A 15,625-nucleotide genomic window follows, 5' to 3' on the forward strand; every position below is an offset into this window, starting at 1 on the left:
TCTGTCAGTTTTTGCTTCCTGTATTTTGAATATCTGCTATTGGGTATGTGCACATTTAGAATTGTTAGGTATTCTTAATGAATTTAACCCTTTATCATAAGGACATATTCCTCTTTATCCCTGGTAATAATCTTTGCTCTGACATATATTTGATATTGATATAGCCACTCTAGTGTTCTTATGATTAGTGTTTAAATGGCATATCTTTTTCTGTCCTTTTGTTTTTAACTTATCTGTTACATTCAGAGTTAATTCCTTCTAGACAGAATATAGTTGGATCTTGCTTATTAAATCTATACTGACAACCTCTTCTTTTTATTTGGAGTGTTTGGACCATTTGCATTTAGCATTATTTCTGTGTGAGCTTAAGTCTACCATCTTGCCTTTTGTTTTCTGTTTATCACATCTGTTTTTTGTTTCTTTTTTCCTTCTTTTCCTATCTACTTCCTTTTGGATTAATCCAGTGTTTTGTAGGATTCCATTTCATCTTCACTATTGGCTACTCCTTCTTTATCCCTGCCCAGCATGGTTGCTGTAGGGTTTACCGTGTGCATCTTTAACGGATCACAACCTGTCTTCAAATACGCCACTTTGGGTGCAATGTACGAAACTTACAATAGTGTACTTCCATTTGCCCATTCTCTTCCTTTGTGCTGTCGTCATATGTTTTACTTCTGAATATGTTATAAACTCCACAATACATTTTGCTTTTAAAAGTTTATTATCTTTTTTCTCACTGTATCTTTTATTGGCACCTACTCTGATAAGACAACTTGAGAGTATCTAATTTGTTTTTAAGGATATTTTGTAAGTTAACTAGCATTTTATTTTATGGCAGATTTTTTAAAATTGTGGCAAAATATACATAACATAAAATTTACCATCTTAACCATTTTTAAGAGTACAGTTCAGTAGTGTAGAGTACATTCATATTGTTTTGAAAAAAGTCTATTATCTGTTATAGAAATTAAAATATAAGGAAGAAAATTCCTTTTATTATATACTCATATATTTCTGGTATTTTTCCCTCTTTTGTGTAGATCATATTTTCTAATTTCAGATATTTTATTTCTCTTTATAATTTTATTATATTTGGTTCTTTTATATTTTCCATTTTTCCTTATTATGTTCATTTTTTTAATGTTTTGAGTATATGGAGCATATTCATGAAATAGCTTTTTAAATACTTTTTTCTGCTAATTTTGTTCTCTTGTATTTCTGAGCTTGTTTCTATTGACTCATTTTTCTTGAGTCTATGAGTCATTTGCTGGTTTTTCATATGTTTAGTAATTTTTTATCAGATGTCAGATATTATGACTTTTATATTGCTGAATGCTGGTTCTTATGTCCCTTTAAAGGGTGTTGAATTTTTTTCAAGCAATTAATTAAGTTACTTGTAATCACTCTGACCCTTTTGAATCTTATTTTTAATCTCTTGGGTCTAAAGTAGCCTTTACCCTGGGACAAATTTAGCAATACTCCTAAGGTGTGTTTTCTACTGAATGTCCTCTGTATTCAGTGAACTCTCTTCCGTAGCTAGTTGTAACTTAAACAATTCCCAGACCTGTGGAATTCTGGGACTGTTTGGCTTATACTTCCTGGTGATTCTTATTTTTCCAGAAATTGTTCTTGCTCAGTCTTGTGGGATCTCATTCTGCATATGTACTATTGCTATTTAGCCAGAGATTCAGGAGCCCCTTTGTAGGTTTCTGAAGCCCTCCCTCTATGTCGTCATCTTTGGGGTACTCTCCCCTGAAGATGCTAGTGTTACCACCCAACCAGATTCACCGTCCAGGGCCCAAGACGAAGCCAGTACCCTGAGACAGCAAGTGTCGCAGCAGAGAAAGAGTTTAATATAGTAAGTGCCATGTGAGGAGATGGGAGGAATTTCTCAAATTCATCTCCCCAAAAATTTAGAAGAAAGGGTTTTTAAAGGCAGTTTGGTGGGCAAAAGGCTAGGCAGTGGTGCCTGCTAATTGGCTGGGTTCAGGGCAGAACCACAGAGGTGCAGACACTGTCTTCTTAGCTCTGTCGGTTCTTGGGCAGAGGTCGCAATACCAGTTGAGTCAGTTCCTTGGTATGGGCCACTGGTCTGGGTGGGTCCTCCATTCGCCCAGAATGCAGGGCCTGGAAGATATATCAAACACTAGCCTTAATTTTCACAAGGGTGATGTTACTTATAGGGAAAGTTAGGAATCTTTATCACTATCAGCTGTGTGACTCCTGAGTAGCAATTATGGGAAAGCAAACAAGGGGACAGTGACTGGTCATTATCATTATCATTATTTTTAGCTATGCCTGTGCCTTTGCAGAGTTTTAGGGCCTTACCTCAGTTCTTGCCTTGGACCCCTTTATTAATTTGTAAAGGGTGGTTTCAATTACTCCCTGGGCTTTTACCCAACCTCATTCCCGAGGTGTGGGCAAATGAGAAGGGAAAGAGCAGACCACTGATTTGGCTTCTTCTTGCTGACGAGGGGCATTTTGCAATCCCTGATGAATTAATGAATCTAAGCAGCGATCATCAATGGCTGCTAACTGCACAGAAAAGGAAAAAAAGACACTGTACCTCCTGTGGAATCACACACCAAAACCTAGGAAATAGTGTTACAAATCTGAGGGGGGAAAAAAATCCAGCCTAAATCTGATCAAGCTTTTTAATCTGACTACCACTTTACAAGAATTACAAGAGACAGAGGTACATATTAAAAAGACACCATGGAGATACAATAACAAAATTTAGTGAGGGTAACTCTAGGGCAGGAGTTGGCAAACAATGGCCCATGGGATATATCTGGCTCGTTGCCTGTTTTTGTATAGCTTTTGAGCTAAGAATAGTTTTTACATTTTCAAATGTTTGAAAAAATTCAAAAGAAGAATATTATTTTGTGAGATGTGAAAATTACATGAAAGTCCAATTTCAGTGTTCCTAAATAAAATTTTGTTGGAAGACAGCCATGCTCGTTTGTTCACCGTCTGTGGCTGCTTTCACGCCAGCGCAGGGTTGAGTAGGTGCATCAGAGACTATGGTCCACAATGCCTGGGAGATTTACTCACTGGCCTTACAGAAAAAAATTGTCGACCCCTGATCTAGAGGACTGATGACCCAGTTTCTTCAACAAAAAATTGCAAGGAAAAAAAAGAGATGAAAGGAAGAATCAACAGTTTAAGAGAGACTTAACAGACATATCAATCAAGTATCACAATATGTGGACCTTATTCATATCTCTTTTCAAAAACTAAAACAATGTAAAAAAACCCAAGATAATCAGAGAAATGTAAACCACAAAGATTTTTGACAACATTAAGCAATTGTTAATTTTTAAAGGTGTGATAATGGTTTTGTGGTTCTGTTTTAAAAAGAGACCTTAGCTTTTTTAGCTTTTTTAGAGATTCATTCTGAGATATTTACAGATATCAGGATATGCTTCAGAATAATCCAGGAAGCGGGGGTTACTAAGTGTGGGTATGAGTGAATTAAGATTGGCCACATTACGGAAACTGTGGAAAGTGGAAGATGAGTACATGATGAATGGTTCATCATACTATTTTACTATTTTCTCTATATGTTGGAAAATTCACACTGCAGAGTTAAAAATAAATCAATTATTTCAAAATAAAAGTTCTTTAAAAATCAGGTCAAAGACCATTTCCTCTGGGCCTAGTGCTCTGATGCCTCTTTCCTGTGCTCTGTGGAAACGTGGAACTTCCCATGTTGATTGTTACTGTTATTAGCCACTTTTTTGATTTCCCCCAGAAATCAAAAAATCCTTGAGGGCAGGGACCACTTGACTTTTATCCTTAGTGTCAGTCATAGGACCTGGCACATATAGATCCTTAGTAAATATTTTTGGAACAAATAGTGACTTTTCATAGCATATCATGATTTCTGGATGGTAAATTAACATTTATTAATTTTCATTTATCTTACTCCTCCCAAACATCCTGTGGTTCAGCGTGAAACCAAACTGGTTATTTTATGAGTCAGGAAAAATATAGCTCCAAAATAAAGTAAGTTATTAAATGGGCGTCTTATTTTGAGCTGTCTCAATCGGAGACATGATATTATCTTTTTATCTACCTCATTGCTCCCTTTTATTAACTTAATACCTAATTGGTTATGACTATTAAAATTTAATTTTTAAAAATCCCAATTATTTTGCTTGCTTTCTTCCCTCTTCACATTGTTTCCTTCATATTTTGTAGCAGCTCTTTTTTTTTTTTTTTCCAGTTTTCAGTGCAATTTGAACCTTACAAACCCTGAGCTCTGGGAAAGTGAGTCAGAAACACAACCCTGAAGCTTAAGCCAGGATCTAATTTTTAAATAAATCACCTGGCACCAAAACACCTTCTCACATTTATCAAGAAGCCCTTTTGGTCCTCTGGGCCTGGGGACAAGGTAGATTGTCAAATGGTTAGTCATCAAGTTATTTTTGCATCCTTATTCTCCTATGCTATTTTCCTCTGAATCAGGGTTTTATAGCAAGTGTGAACATTTATAATTGTCATTTCTACAAAAGTAAAATGCTGTTTTCTTCACAACTTTTATGAAATCATAACTGGAAGGCTTTTAAGGGAACGTACCCAGCTAAATGCCAGTGATCCCCATGGCATCTGCCTGGGTGGCTTGCTTCCTTGCTAGGCGGAGTCAGAGCTGAGAGGTGTCCGAGATACTGAAGAAACTAGCTCAATGACAGAGTCAAACAGACTCAGTAGAGTTGAAAGCACAGGGAGTTGTTCTCACCATCCTTGGACTTCCAATTGTGTACATTCTTTCTGTTTTATTTCAGTCCTTTTCCCCTTCCCTTGATGTCAGCTCTTCGTTATATATGGTAACAAGGGCCAAAGAGCGTGGATAACTAGAATCTAGGAATGCATTTCATAATTTATAATGCATGCAAACCGAAGCTTGAGGCCCTCTTTATATAAAGTGTATGGGATGCCCACCTTGGCATCATGTGGCATTTTGGCCAGTGCCCTTCAAGGAGGCGGATCGGAGGAAATCGGGGTGTCAACCATGTACCAGAGTTTGGCATTCTTCTTTTTCCTTCAACAGACATTCTGGACACAAAGAAACCCAACTCTTGCTGTCACGGAGTTTGCAGCAAGGTGGGACCCAAAAGAGAGCAAGGGGAGGGCGACAGACACACAGACAGGGCAGGGTGTGGCCCCTCCCACTGCTGGGTGCCCCACAGACTTGTCAGCCTTGTGTCCACCCTGTCCCTGGGCATCACCTGCCACTGCTGGCCGTCCCCTACTTGCAACTCTCACCCCTCTTACTCTATCCTGGACGTTAGTTCCTGGTGTCAGCTCCTGGTCTTTTGTCTGATGGTAAATTTGGTGTTTCCTGGAGGTCTCCACTCTTCCTTCCCACTCCATACTATCAGTTCTCAACCCTTTTTCTACCTCAGCACTTCCAAGCGTCATGACAGACTTAGCAGTTGACAGTGGCTTCCGAGGGCAGTGATTCTTGACCAGATGGTGGAATAGTATCCCAAACACCAATGGAAGAAGCTGCCTGGGTGATTCTGACATTCTCCCCTCTTCTTAGGCAGATTCTGTGTCTTTTTTTTTTAAACCCCTACCTAGCACAGTGGCCAGCCACAGTAGGAGCTCAGTGACGTTAGCCGCGTGTTTAGTGGCTCCAAGCACAACGCGCTATGGGAGCACAGAGCAGGTCACTTACCTGTGAGCAGGTCAGAAAAGGCTGCACAGAAGAGCCGTCGTTGAGCTAAACTGAATTCATCAGAGGGATAAGCCTTAGGGAGATTCCAATCGGTGGATTTCCACAGAGAAGCAGGTCAATTATTGAAATCTGGGAACTTACGAAGGGTGAGTGGTTAGGTACACAGGCCTCTTTACTAAATCTCAGCATTAGGATGAAAGAGTTCTTTCTGAATTTTGAACAAGATTAGTATAAGTCAAATAAAAGTAAGGTGCTCTACATCATGGGACAGGTAGTAGATTTGTGGTGCTCATTGCTCTCAAGAAATGATACTGGCATGAAATATATATATATATGCATATATATATATATATATTTTATTTTATTTATTTATTTTTTTTGAGACAGCATCTTGCTCCGTCACCCAGGATGGAGTGCCATGGCATCATCATGGCTCACTGCAGCCTCCAACTCCTGCCCTCAAGCAATCTTCCTGCCTCAGCCTCCCAAGGGAGTGTTAGGATTACAGGCATGAGCCACCACACCTGGAGAAATATTCTTTTAATTAATTTTAATAAAGGTTTCATTCTTTTATTAATTCACTCAGTAAAACTTACTGAAGCACTTTCCAGTGTCAAACACTACAGTAGGTGCTATATATTCACAGTGAACAAAACAAACTTAGTCCCTGCCCTTGAGGGGCTTATAGTCTAGCAAAAAGTAGGCCTTGAGAAAATAATCACTACAGACACACAGACACACACAGACACACAATGACACATGCTATGGAAGGAAGTAGAGTGTTAAGGGAAAGTGTAACAAGGCGACCTAGTTGAGGTTAGGTGTGACATGAACAATTAGAGGTTAATTAGGCAAAAAAGTCAGGAGAAGGAGGCAGAGGGAAGAGATATAGGAGTTCTAGGGCAAAATGGTTTGGACAAATTGACGAAGAGCCCTATAAAGTGGCTCAACAAAGAGGCGCTGTCAGGGAGGAAGGCCACACCCTCTCCCAGGTCCTGCTTCTGCCTCTTCTTAAGTTCGTGCCGTGTTGGAATGGGTATCCCGTGCAGGCACAGGTGTTCCCGTGTACAGGCACAAGAGGCTTACGTAGTCCAGAGATCAGGGCAATATAAAAAGGCACATATAGTGAAAGCTCTTCCGCCCTCCCTGCCTGTCGGCATGTTACTCTCACTCCCTGCAGATCACGTTTTTATTAGTCTCTTGTGCATTGGTCCTTTCAGTTCTTTATGTAAATATAAGCAAATACGAATATACGTTATTATGTTCCCTCCCTTTCTTACACAAAAGGTAGCATATTATGGACGTTGTTCTGTAGCTTGCTTTCTTGCTTAACAATACACCTTAGAGATAAGTTGATACAGAGCTGCACTGTCCAAGAAGGTCACTACTAACCGCACGTGGCTATGGAGCACTTGAAATGTGGCTGGTGCAACTAAAAAGTAGAATTTTAAATTTTATTTAATTTAAATTTAGATTTACAAATGGAAGGAGTATAAAATATTTTTCTATTAAACTGAACTTTATTGGTTTGGTAGGACTACATTTCACTTTAACCACTGAAATACAACATCCAAATTGAGATGTGGTTTCAGTGTAAAACACATACCAGATTTCAAAGACTTGGTACAAAAAAAATTTAAACTATCTCCAAAATGTCTTACATTGTTTATATGTTGAAATGTTTTTAATATATTAGGTTAAATAAAATATTAAGGTTAATTCCACCAATTTCTTTTTGTTTTTTGAAGGGATACTAGAAACTTTTAAGTCACATATGTGGCTCAAATTCTGTTTCTACCCGACAGTGCTGATATAGAGCATTTATTACTTTTTGCAGCTGTATGGTATTCCATTGTGTAGATTACCATAATTTATTTAACCAGTCTATTTTTGATGTATACTTGAGTGGTTTCCAATCTTCTGCTGCTAAAAAAAAAAAAATGCAGAAATGCTTAACCTTGTACATGCATCACTTCATACGTGTGCAGGTTGAGCTGTAAATGAATTCCCAGCATGGGGATTGCGGGGTCAAAGGGTAAATGCATTTGTAATCTTGATACTGCCAAATTGCCCTCCATAAGCCTCGTACCAATTTGCACTCCCAGCAGTGGTGTGTGTGAATGCCAAGTTCCCCATATACTGCCATTTGAAATTACAATTATTTGCATTTTCTTGGATATAATAATTAACACATTTCTTTCTGCTAATTCTGAGTTTTAAAAATCAATCACAAAATGGTTTGCCTAACTTCCTTTTCCATTAAAAAAACCTAAAGAAAATCTTCTATTGATGATAAAATGCATAGACTCAGCATTTTATAATTGATTTTTCTTTAAATGAAAAACATCAATGAATGAACCCATACTGTTTTCCCAGAATGTAAATTTCTGCAACTTTCATCATATTCAGATTTAGGAAGAGGGATTTTGTGAGGGTTAGAATGAATAGGAACTACATTTTCTTCTGTTTTCTAAGAGTTAGGGAATTCTCCAGTTACTCTGGCAGCCTCCCCAGAGAGGAGGGCAGAAAGGCAGTTTGCATGCAGTTTTTGCCTGCTGTCAGTTAATCAGTTCCCTGGAATAGTTTTACCATGTGCTAAACTCATTCTAGCTCCATGGGCTGCCTAACTGAGGAAACCCACTAACAACAGTTGGAGCTGAAGGGCTGCCACAATCATCAGATCGTCCGTTCCATTCACCCTGTTAATAAACCACAGAAAAAGTTCATCTTTTCACTTTAAGGAGCCAACTGTTATCCTTCTTTTGAGACTTGTGTGCCCTCTACTGCCCTCTTTGCCTTTTTTTGGTTTGTTTTTTCAGATGGAAATAAAGAACTAAACATTCCCTGTCCAAAAACAAATTGCTTCAAATTTTCCCATTCATAGGAATCTGAAATTAAGATTCTTATGCAAACAAACGTCACTATGTAGTTAGAGATGTGCCAGAAAGCTGATAAATTAGGATAATGAAACCTTTGTTTTTTTGGAATATATAGTTATATTTTGGCAAATTCTAGAGACATAAAAATGAATTTATAGCAATTTGGACTACGGACATTTACTATTTTTAATATTTTATTGATTTTCAATATGAAAAGATTAAGAAGAGAAAAAGGTTGACTGTTAATGCTGATCCTGTAGGAAGAGCACCAGGACACGGGGACTTAGCGTTATAAGGGCCAGCCTTGGCGACTGGTGCTACTGAGTCATTTCTATTGTGCTTAAGCTACAGAGTAAATAAAGATACAGCTTTCTAACGGAAAGCAGCTGCACCATAGCTATTCTTCATGTCTCTTTTTGCTTCTGTTGCTAATTTTGCCATTATTTTGTTCCAGGAAGGGTTTTCACTCATTGGTAGCAAGAAATGGTTGAAGATTGTAAGACGCATGGACTGTCTGTTGTTTGGAACAACGATAAAGGCAAGATAAAGTTGGCTGTGCAGCTAAATATTTTTAAGCTAATGATCTTACTCTTGTGTGTGGGGGGCGATGGGGGAACTTCTCTTTGTAGGTGAAATGGTACTGGGAAGAACACACATCTTTCAGAAAAGGTTTATATTATGAGCAAAACATGAGACAGGGAGTGTACAGAGGCAGAAGCCTCGTGAGCAGGAGGACAGGGCTTTGATTGATTTGTCAGTACGTGTCTAATGGTGTTGTGCAACCCTCCTCCATCCCCCAAGCACAAGCTGGGAGGTGGCGGAGCACATCATTGTTTGTCTTGCTATTTAGATCTTTAAAAAGGTGTGTATTTTCAAATGCTTCGCTGAATATGTCTTTTCATTTTTCCCCTTTTTAATATTAAAAAATGAAATTCCCCTTCATTTGCTCTCTAGCTGTACTACACATAAAGAATGATCCTCATCAAAGAAACATGCAGACTAATCACCTGAATTATTTTTCTTCAGATATAACTATAAAAACCAATCTGTTGATATTCACTGAGTAGATATTGAAATTTAGGTGAAAGATACAAATTTTTGATGGACCCATAGACTCTGACAGTTAGAACAGGTCTTCAAGAGCATCTAGTGAAAAGGTCTTAACCTGGGGTACACAGACCCCCACAGGGTCCCCATAGAATTCAGGGGGCCCATGAACTTCCAGGGATCTTTCACTGACCTCTAATTGAAATGTATTATTTCCTTCCATTATGAATGTAATTTCAGACCTTCTCACCAATGGAAATCACAGGTACTTCCATATCACACTGCAGTTGTTTCAGATATCTCAAATGACATTTATGCTCATCACTACCTCCAAATTAAGGTGTTTATTAGTCCTCCTGCTAGATCTTTTATTGAATACATTAATAAAGAAGCATATGTTATTAGTTCACAAATTAGTGTTTTAATATTGTAATAAACTAATTCAGTATAATTGGTTTCCTTTGTAATCTTGTACATTTTGTGATTTAAAACATTGTTCTGAAAAGGGGTCCACTGGCTCACCAGACTGCCGAAGCACACGCTCCAAAAACATTCAAGAACCCTTGTTTTCATTTTACATTTGAGGAAACTGAATTTAACTTACGCCAGTAGCCAAGGTTATGACTAGCTGTCAGAGAACCAGGCTGCCCCTTGGTCTTCTCACCCCAGTCCAGGATTACACCATACTGTGTTTGATATTTGAGTTTTGTTTCTAATTACATATTATTATTAAAATTTTTAACTATGAAAAGCAAAGTGAAAGTCAACCATAATTTGACCACTCAAAAATAATCATTAACATTTTGAAGTTTTTACTAGGCATATCTATTCTATCAGTTAGGATTGTGTTCAGATGCATGTAACCGAAAACTCAGCCATAATATATATTAGCCTAAAAAAGTAAGTTTCTTTTTTCACTTAGTAAGAAATTCAGAAACAAGCAGTTACTAGCATTGGTTCAGCAACACAACAGCATCCATGGCGACATCTCTGTAATTCTCTTAGCCTCTCCCTCACAGCTGCACAATGGCTGCCGCGCCTCCATATTTCCATTAAAGGAAGGTCAGCTTCACCTGTCCCTTTTATAAGGAGAGCATAAACTTTCCTTTAAGTCTCTCCACCACCCACAACGCCCAGGTTGTCAACTTATGTGAAATGGACCAGAACAGTGTAATACCGCTGTCCCCAGCTGCAAAGCTCAGTGAGTAACCAAAATAAGAATTTGGTTTTTTCAGCCTGTGTTACGGATTGGCTCATGGCAATTAACAGGGTGTGCCATATAGATAGTTTATAAAATAAGGATTGTAGTACTTTGTATCTGTTCTTTTGCCATGTAGAATTCTAGCAGGAACATTATACCAAGTCACGATGTAGTCTTTTACAACATTCTTAATGACTACATAAGCCTGTTATTGTTTGTATGCACCAGAATCCAACTAATCTCCAGGTTTTCACAATTATGAAAATGTTTTCATTTTTATAAGGATTTGTTTACAGCATTCTTGAGATAAAAGTCCTTGTTTTTTTGGTAGATTTGCCCTTCAGATAGTTGTCTGTGCTTCTACTGCACTAGCAATGTGTAAGAATGTTCATTTATCCAAATCCTCTCCAACAGGGTGATATAATTTAAATTTAAAAACTAGTTTCCAAGTTCATAGGAACAAATGAGCATCTTCCTTTAATTTGCATTTCTTTGATAACTAATGAGAATGGAAATTTTTTGTGTTAGACGTGTTTTTCTGTGTATCGCCTGTCTACTTCTTTTGCCTAATTTTTCTCCTCTTCAAACTATTTAGGCACTATAGGTATAGAGTAATTTGTGTAGTTATATAATTCTTATACATTATATTTGTACATATACCATATAGATTTTTAAATATTTAAGGCTAGGAGCCTTTTGCCTGTTCTTATAAATTATATTCTTTATCCGAAAGGTATTTCCAGCTACTTACCATTGGATTTTTCCGAATTAATTTAAATTTTGTCTCTGTACTAAACTTTTGATTAACTCTGATAATTTATGTTAATTTGTTTCATTTCTAGGAAAGTAATTTTATAATCTGCAATAATTTTATTTCCAGTAATATGTATTTATTACTTTCCCCACCTTCCTGAATTGTCTAGACCTTCCAGAACACTGTAATCATATGGTTATAGTGGCGTCCTTGACATCTTCCTGACTTGCATGAGAAGTAGTATTTAGACGTTAAGTACATCTCTGGCTGTTGATTGGATATTCTTTACCATGTAAGGGAGATACTCTTGCAGTTATAGTTTATTTACCAATACTTTTATCAGGATTACATATTCAATTTTATCAAATGCTTTTTGACACCTTTCAAGATCATGTTTTTTTCCCTCCTTTAATCTTTTGATTTGATATATTAATATTGAACCAACAGATTCTTCTTTTTGCCTCACCTGGCAAACGGGATCTTTAGTGCTTCTTGCCTCAGATAACTTGTAGTTACCAAGAATTATGCAACTAACACTATTGTTTAAATTGACAAATGGAAGAAGTAAAATTTTCATTCCTTTAACAGCAACTTTATATAACTTAAATTCTGTGGGTAACAAACATTACATTTCTTTTCTCCCTGGGCTAAATCAGTAGATTAAATAAATTCTACCTACGGTGTAAGGTGGGTTTCCTTTTTTTTTAAAGCAGTTCTGATCCAATGGGTCCTGGCTGGTAGGCTAACATAGACTTATGCGTCCTTCTCTGAAGGGCACTTTGGTCAGAGGAGTAAACCTAGACCACTGTCCTCTTTCCTTCTCACTCCCAGTAACTCACTGAAGAATTTGTGATTTTGTCTGGCCTAAGCTTTGAATATTATCTCTTGGTTTCAAAACAAAGAATGAAAGAAAATGATGAAGTTCCTTCTCTGGTTAAGCCATTTTTCTGTACTTCCCTTCACATTTCCTCCAGTGGAGGAATTCACTATTAGCGGTAGTGAAAACTGCTTCAATTGGGGTCCTTGTGGTGATAGAAAATTTCTTATAGGTCTGAGTGATGAATCTAAAACCAGCAGGAAAACCCACCGGGTTTGTGAGGTCTCTGATGTCTCCTTGGCTCTTCTTCTACACAGGACTACTGGGCTCCATATCTTCCAGGTGTGATGATGCTTTGTAACATCTGCTGTAGAGCCAGTGGCTTTGGTATCTCTGCATGGAGATGTTATTCACCCCGTGAGTCAGCACTTAGTAGGCCTAATCCCTCCCAGAAAGTGAAGCCTTGATTTTCTTGTGAATACATGTGGATAATTGCAAAAAGACAAGCACTTATCATTCATTTTTGTCTCCTCGAGGAGTCTGTGCAAAAGGGAATTTCCTATCAGTTGTTTTAAATTGAAATTAAGTGTTCTGAAGTAGGGTGGGTACAACTTAACACGTAAGCCATCACTTAGAATATAGTAATTATGAGCCAATGTCACTAGAGAATACAGTTTGGGGTGATTTATGACTGTTGGTATACTTGAAAACTTTTCACTTCCCAGCAAGGTGCTCTGACTTTTAATTATGGCATAAAAATAAATCTCAAGATTTCCAATCTAACAGTCCTTTTGGTTAACCCAGTAGCAAGTTTTCTATTGTGGTAACCCACGGCATTGAGGATATAGAATGGAGGTGTAACTAATTTTCAAATTTTTCCTGATGTACCTTGGTTTTATCTTCGGTTCATATACATTGATTGAAGTGGTATTTCTGGCTTCAGATGATAAGCTCAAAATCTATCTGAGAATTTTACAGAAGCAAACAGGACTTCAGTTAGGCTATCAGACATTTAACCTACCCTGTCGTTTTTTTTGGAACTACACTCCAAAGAAACCCTAACTATTCAAACTGATTCTTATGTACACTCACACATAGATACCTCTAGACTTACATAATTGGTCTCAGATGTTTGCCTTGCTTACACACTTAATAAGTGTCTGCTTGTACATACAGCTTTTCAGCTAGCTATGAGCTACAATTTCTAATGTTAACTGTTTCTCAAAAGATTATAGAATCCCAAAATAAATGGCTAATATAAAGGTACTTTATATAGATGTCATCATGTGGAGTCTAAAGTAGGGTAAGTTGGAAACAGCTAATTAATTAGCTGTAAACAAGAAATAAGCTCAGTTTTACAAAAGAAGATTCATAGTATTATCACAAACTCAGTGTACAGTTCTCTTATCAATGCCTTTCCCTTCTGCAGGGAAAGTTAGCTTTCAGCGACTTGCCAATTTTGGGATTATCCATCAAGAGAAAAATGGCTAAGGGCATGCATAGGCAATACACAAAAGAAAAAATGCAAATGACCAATAAGCATAAGAAAAATATTCAACCTCACTTTTAATCAAATAAATCAAAATTTTTTAACAACTATGTTAACCTAGTAGGTTGACAAAAATTAAAAATAAGGATTTCCAGTGTTGGAAGGGGCAGGGAAATGGGTACACAGACTCTTGATGGGAGTAAATATGTCCTATCCTGCCACAGGGCAGTCTGGCATGGTGCACGAAAATATGAAATGCACACATCCTTTGACACAGCAAGTCTGCTTTCAGGCATTTATACACAAAGATGTATGCATAACAGTGCCTATCAAAACTTTGTGGTTTATAGTAGGAAAAAAGCCGGAAATAACCCAAGTGTTGGTCAGTAGAGAGCCGGTTAAATACAAGAATACTCTTCGGCCATTAAAAGTAATGAGGTATACTTCTATTTTCATATATTGTTAAATAAAATATTAGGCTACAGAACAGCAGTGTATTGTAAAAAATACATATACACTACATAACCTATATATTATATATAACCTATAAAATATGTTTATATGTTCTAATATATATGCATATATTTCCTTTTCATATTTTTTCAATGTTAGAGGAAATAATGATAATAGGTTATTTTCATACTAAGGGAAAAAAATTAAATGAATTAAAATGTGAAACAGTGGCAGTAAAAAAGGATGGGGTGTCTATTCTCTAAACGTGATACTTGACCATTCCTTAGCCATGCCAAGAGTTTTCTGTATCCTAAATATATGGCCTTGCCTGTATTTACACTATTTAATAGTGTAAATTGTGAATAGGAAAATCAAGGACTGTTTGTTTATAGGAACTTACAGGATTTTGTTAACTGTGCCTAGAAGGGTTAGCCCAGTGGTTTATGTATTTAAGAAGTGAAAAGGACTGTCACAGTGCTGAGCTTTGCATCTGCACTTCTTCACAGAAGAAACTGAACAAAGGTATACGGCACATATAATCCTATTTTGGGTGGCTTTTATGTACGTTGACTCCTTTAAACTAGGCAGAATATTAGACTAGAAAAAGAAGAAACTACTTCTAAAATAATGGTTTTATGTTGTTATTACAATCTGGATCTATTTTTAAACTTATAATCAAATAAGTTTGATGTAGTTGACAGAGTTTTTAAAATTTTCATTGCATCTGTCCCACATTTGCTAATTTGCCCAGGGATGTAACTCATACAGCAAATTAAAGGCAATATTCCACTGTGTGATCCGTATGGTAGTCTGGCCTTTTTAAGAATAAAGGGCACTACACGTTATTAACATGAGATATATTAGCTTTGCTATTGTTAAGTTCACTGCCTTGTTTACTGTGCCATCTGCCTGGTTCCCTCTTTTATTTACTCTGTATAGAAAAATTTTGTTGAGCCAGGACTTTGCTGTATTATCTTCACTGATTTTCCACTTAAGGAATTAGAAACTATGAAATCTTTATTCCAAAGCATGATAAAACACTGATCTTCTACAATCCAGTATAGTTACCCTCCTTGTCTTTATGACATGGGGTTTTCCATTCTTGATGTCAGTTCCCTGAGGGAAATGAATTTTAGTATGAGGAACAGCTCCCAAAAGGGAGAAGAAAATGAATTTCTGACTTTTCTATACCTGCACCAACAAGCAAGGGTGAGTGCTCCCTTAGCCACACCTCTTCCCCCCTCCAAGAAAAGGGAACCACTTGCTAGAAGACCCCACAGTAAAAGTAAAGTGGTATGTCGA

General features: G+C 37.2%; 1 protein-coding gene across 2 annotated transcripts in view; it reads left to right on the forward strand.

The window, feature by feature from the left end:
* REC114 (REC114 meiotic recombination protein) overlaps nt 1–15,625 on the forward strand; it is an 89,017-nt gene that overhangs the window by 63,689 nt on the left and 9,703 nt on the right. Inside the window, exon 3 of one of the 2 annotated variants that reach the window (XM_045531631.1) lies at nt 9,017–9,100. The exons of the other annotated variant lie outside the window; for it this stretch is intronic. Within the exon in view, the coding sequence (XP_045387587.1) occupies nt 9,017–9,100 (84 nt within the window). The remainder of the gene's footprint in view (nt 1–9,016; nt 9,101–15,625) is intronic. 2 annotated transcript variants of the gene reach the window in all.

Source organism: Lemur catta, chromosome 1 (assembly GCF_020740605.2).
Source record: "Lemur catta isolate mLemCat1 chromosome 1, mLemCat1.pri, whole genome shotgun sequence".
NCBI classification, from domain to species: Eukaryota; Metazoa; Chordata; class Mammalia; order Primates; family Lemuridae; genus Lemur; species Lemur catta.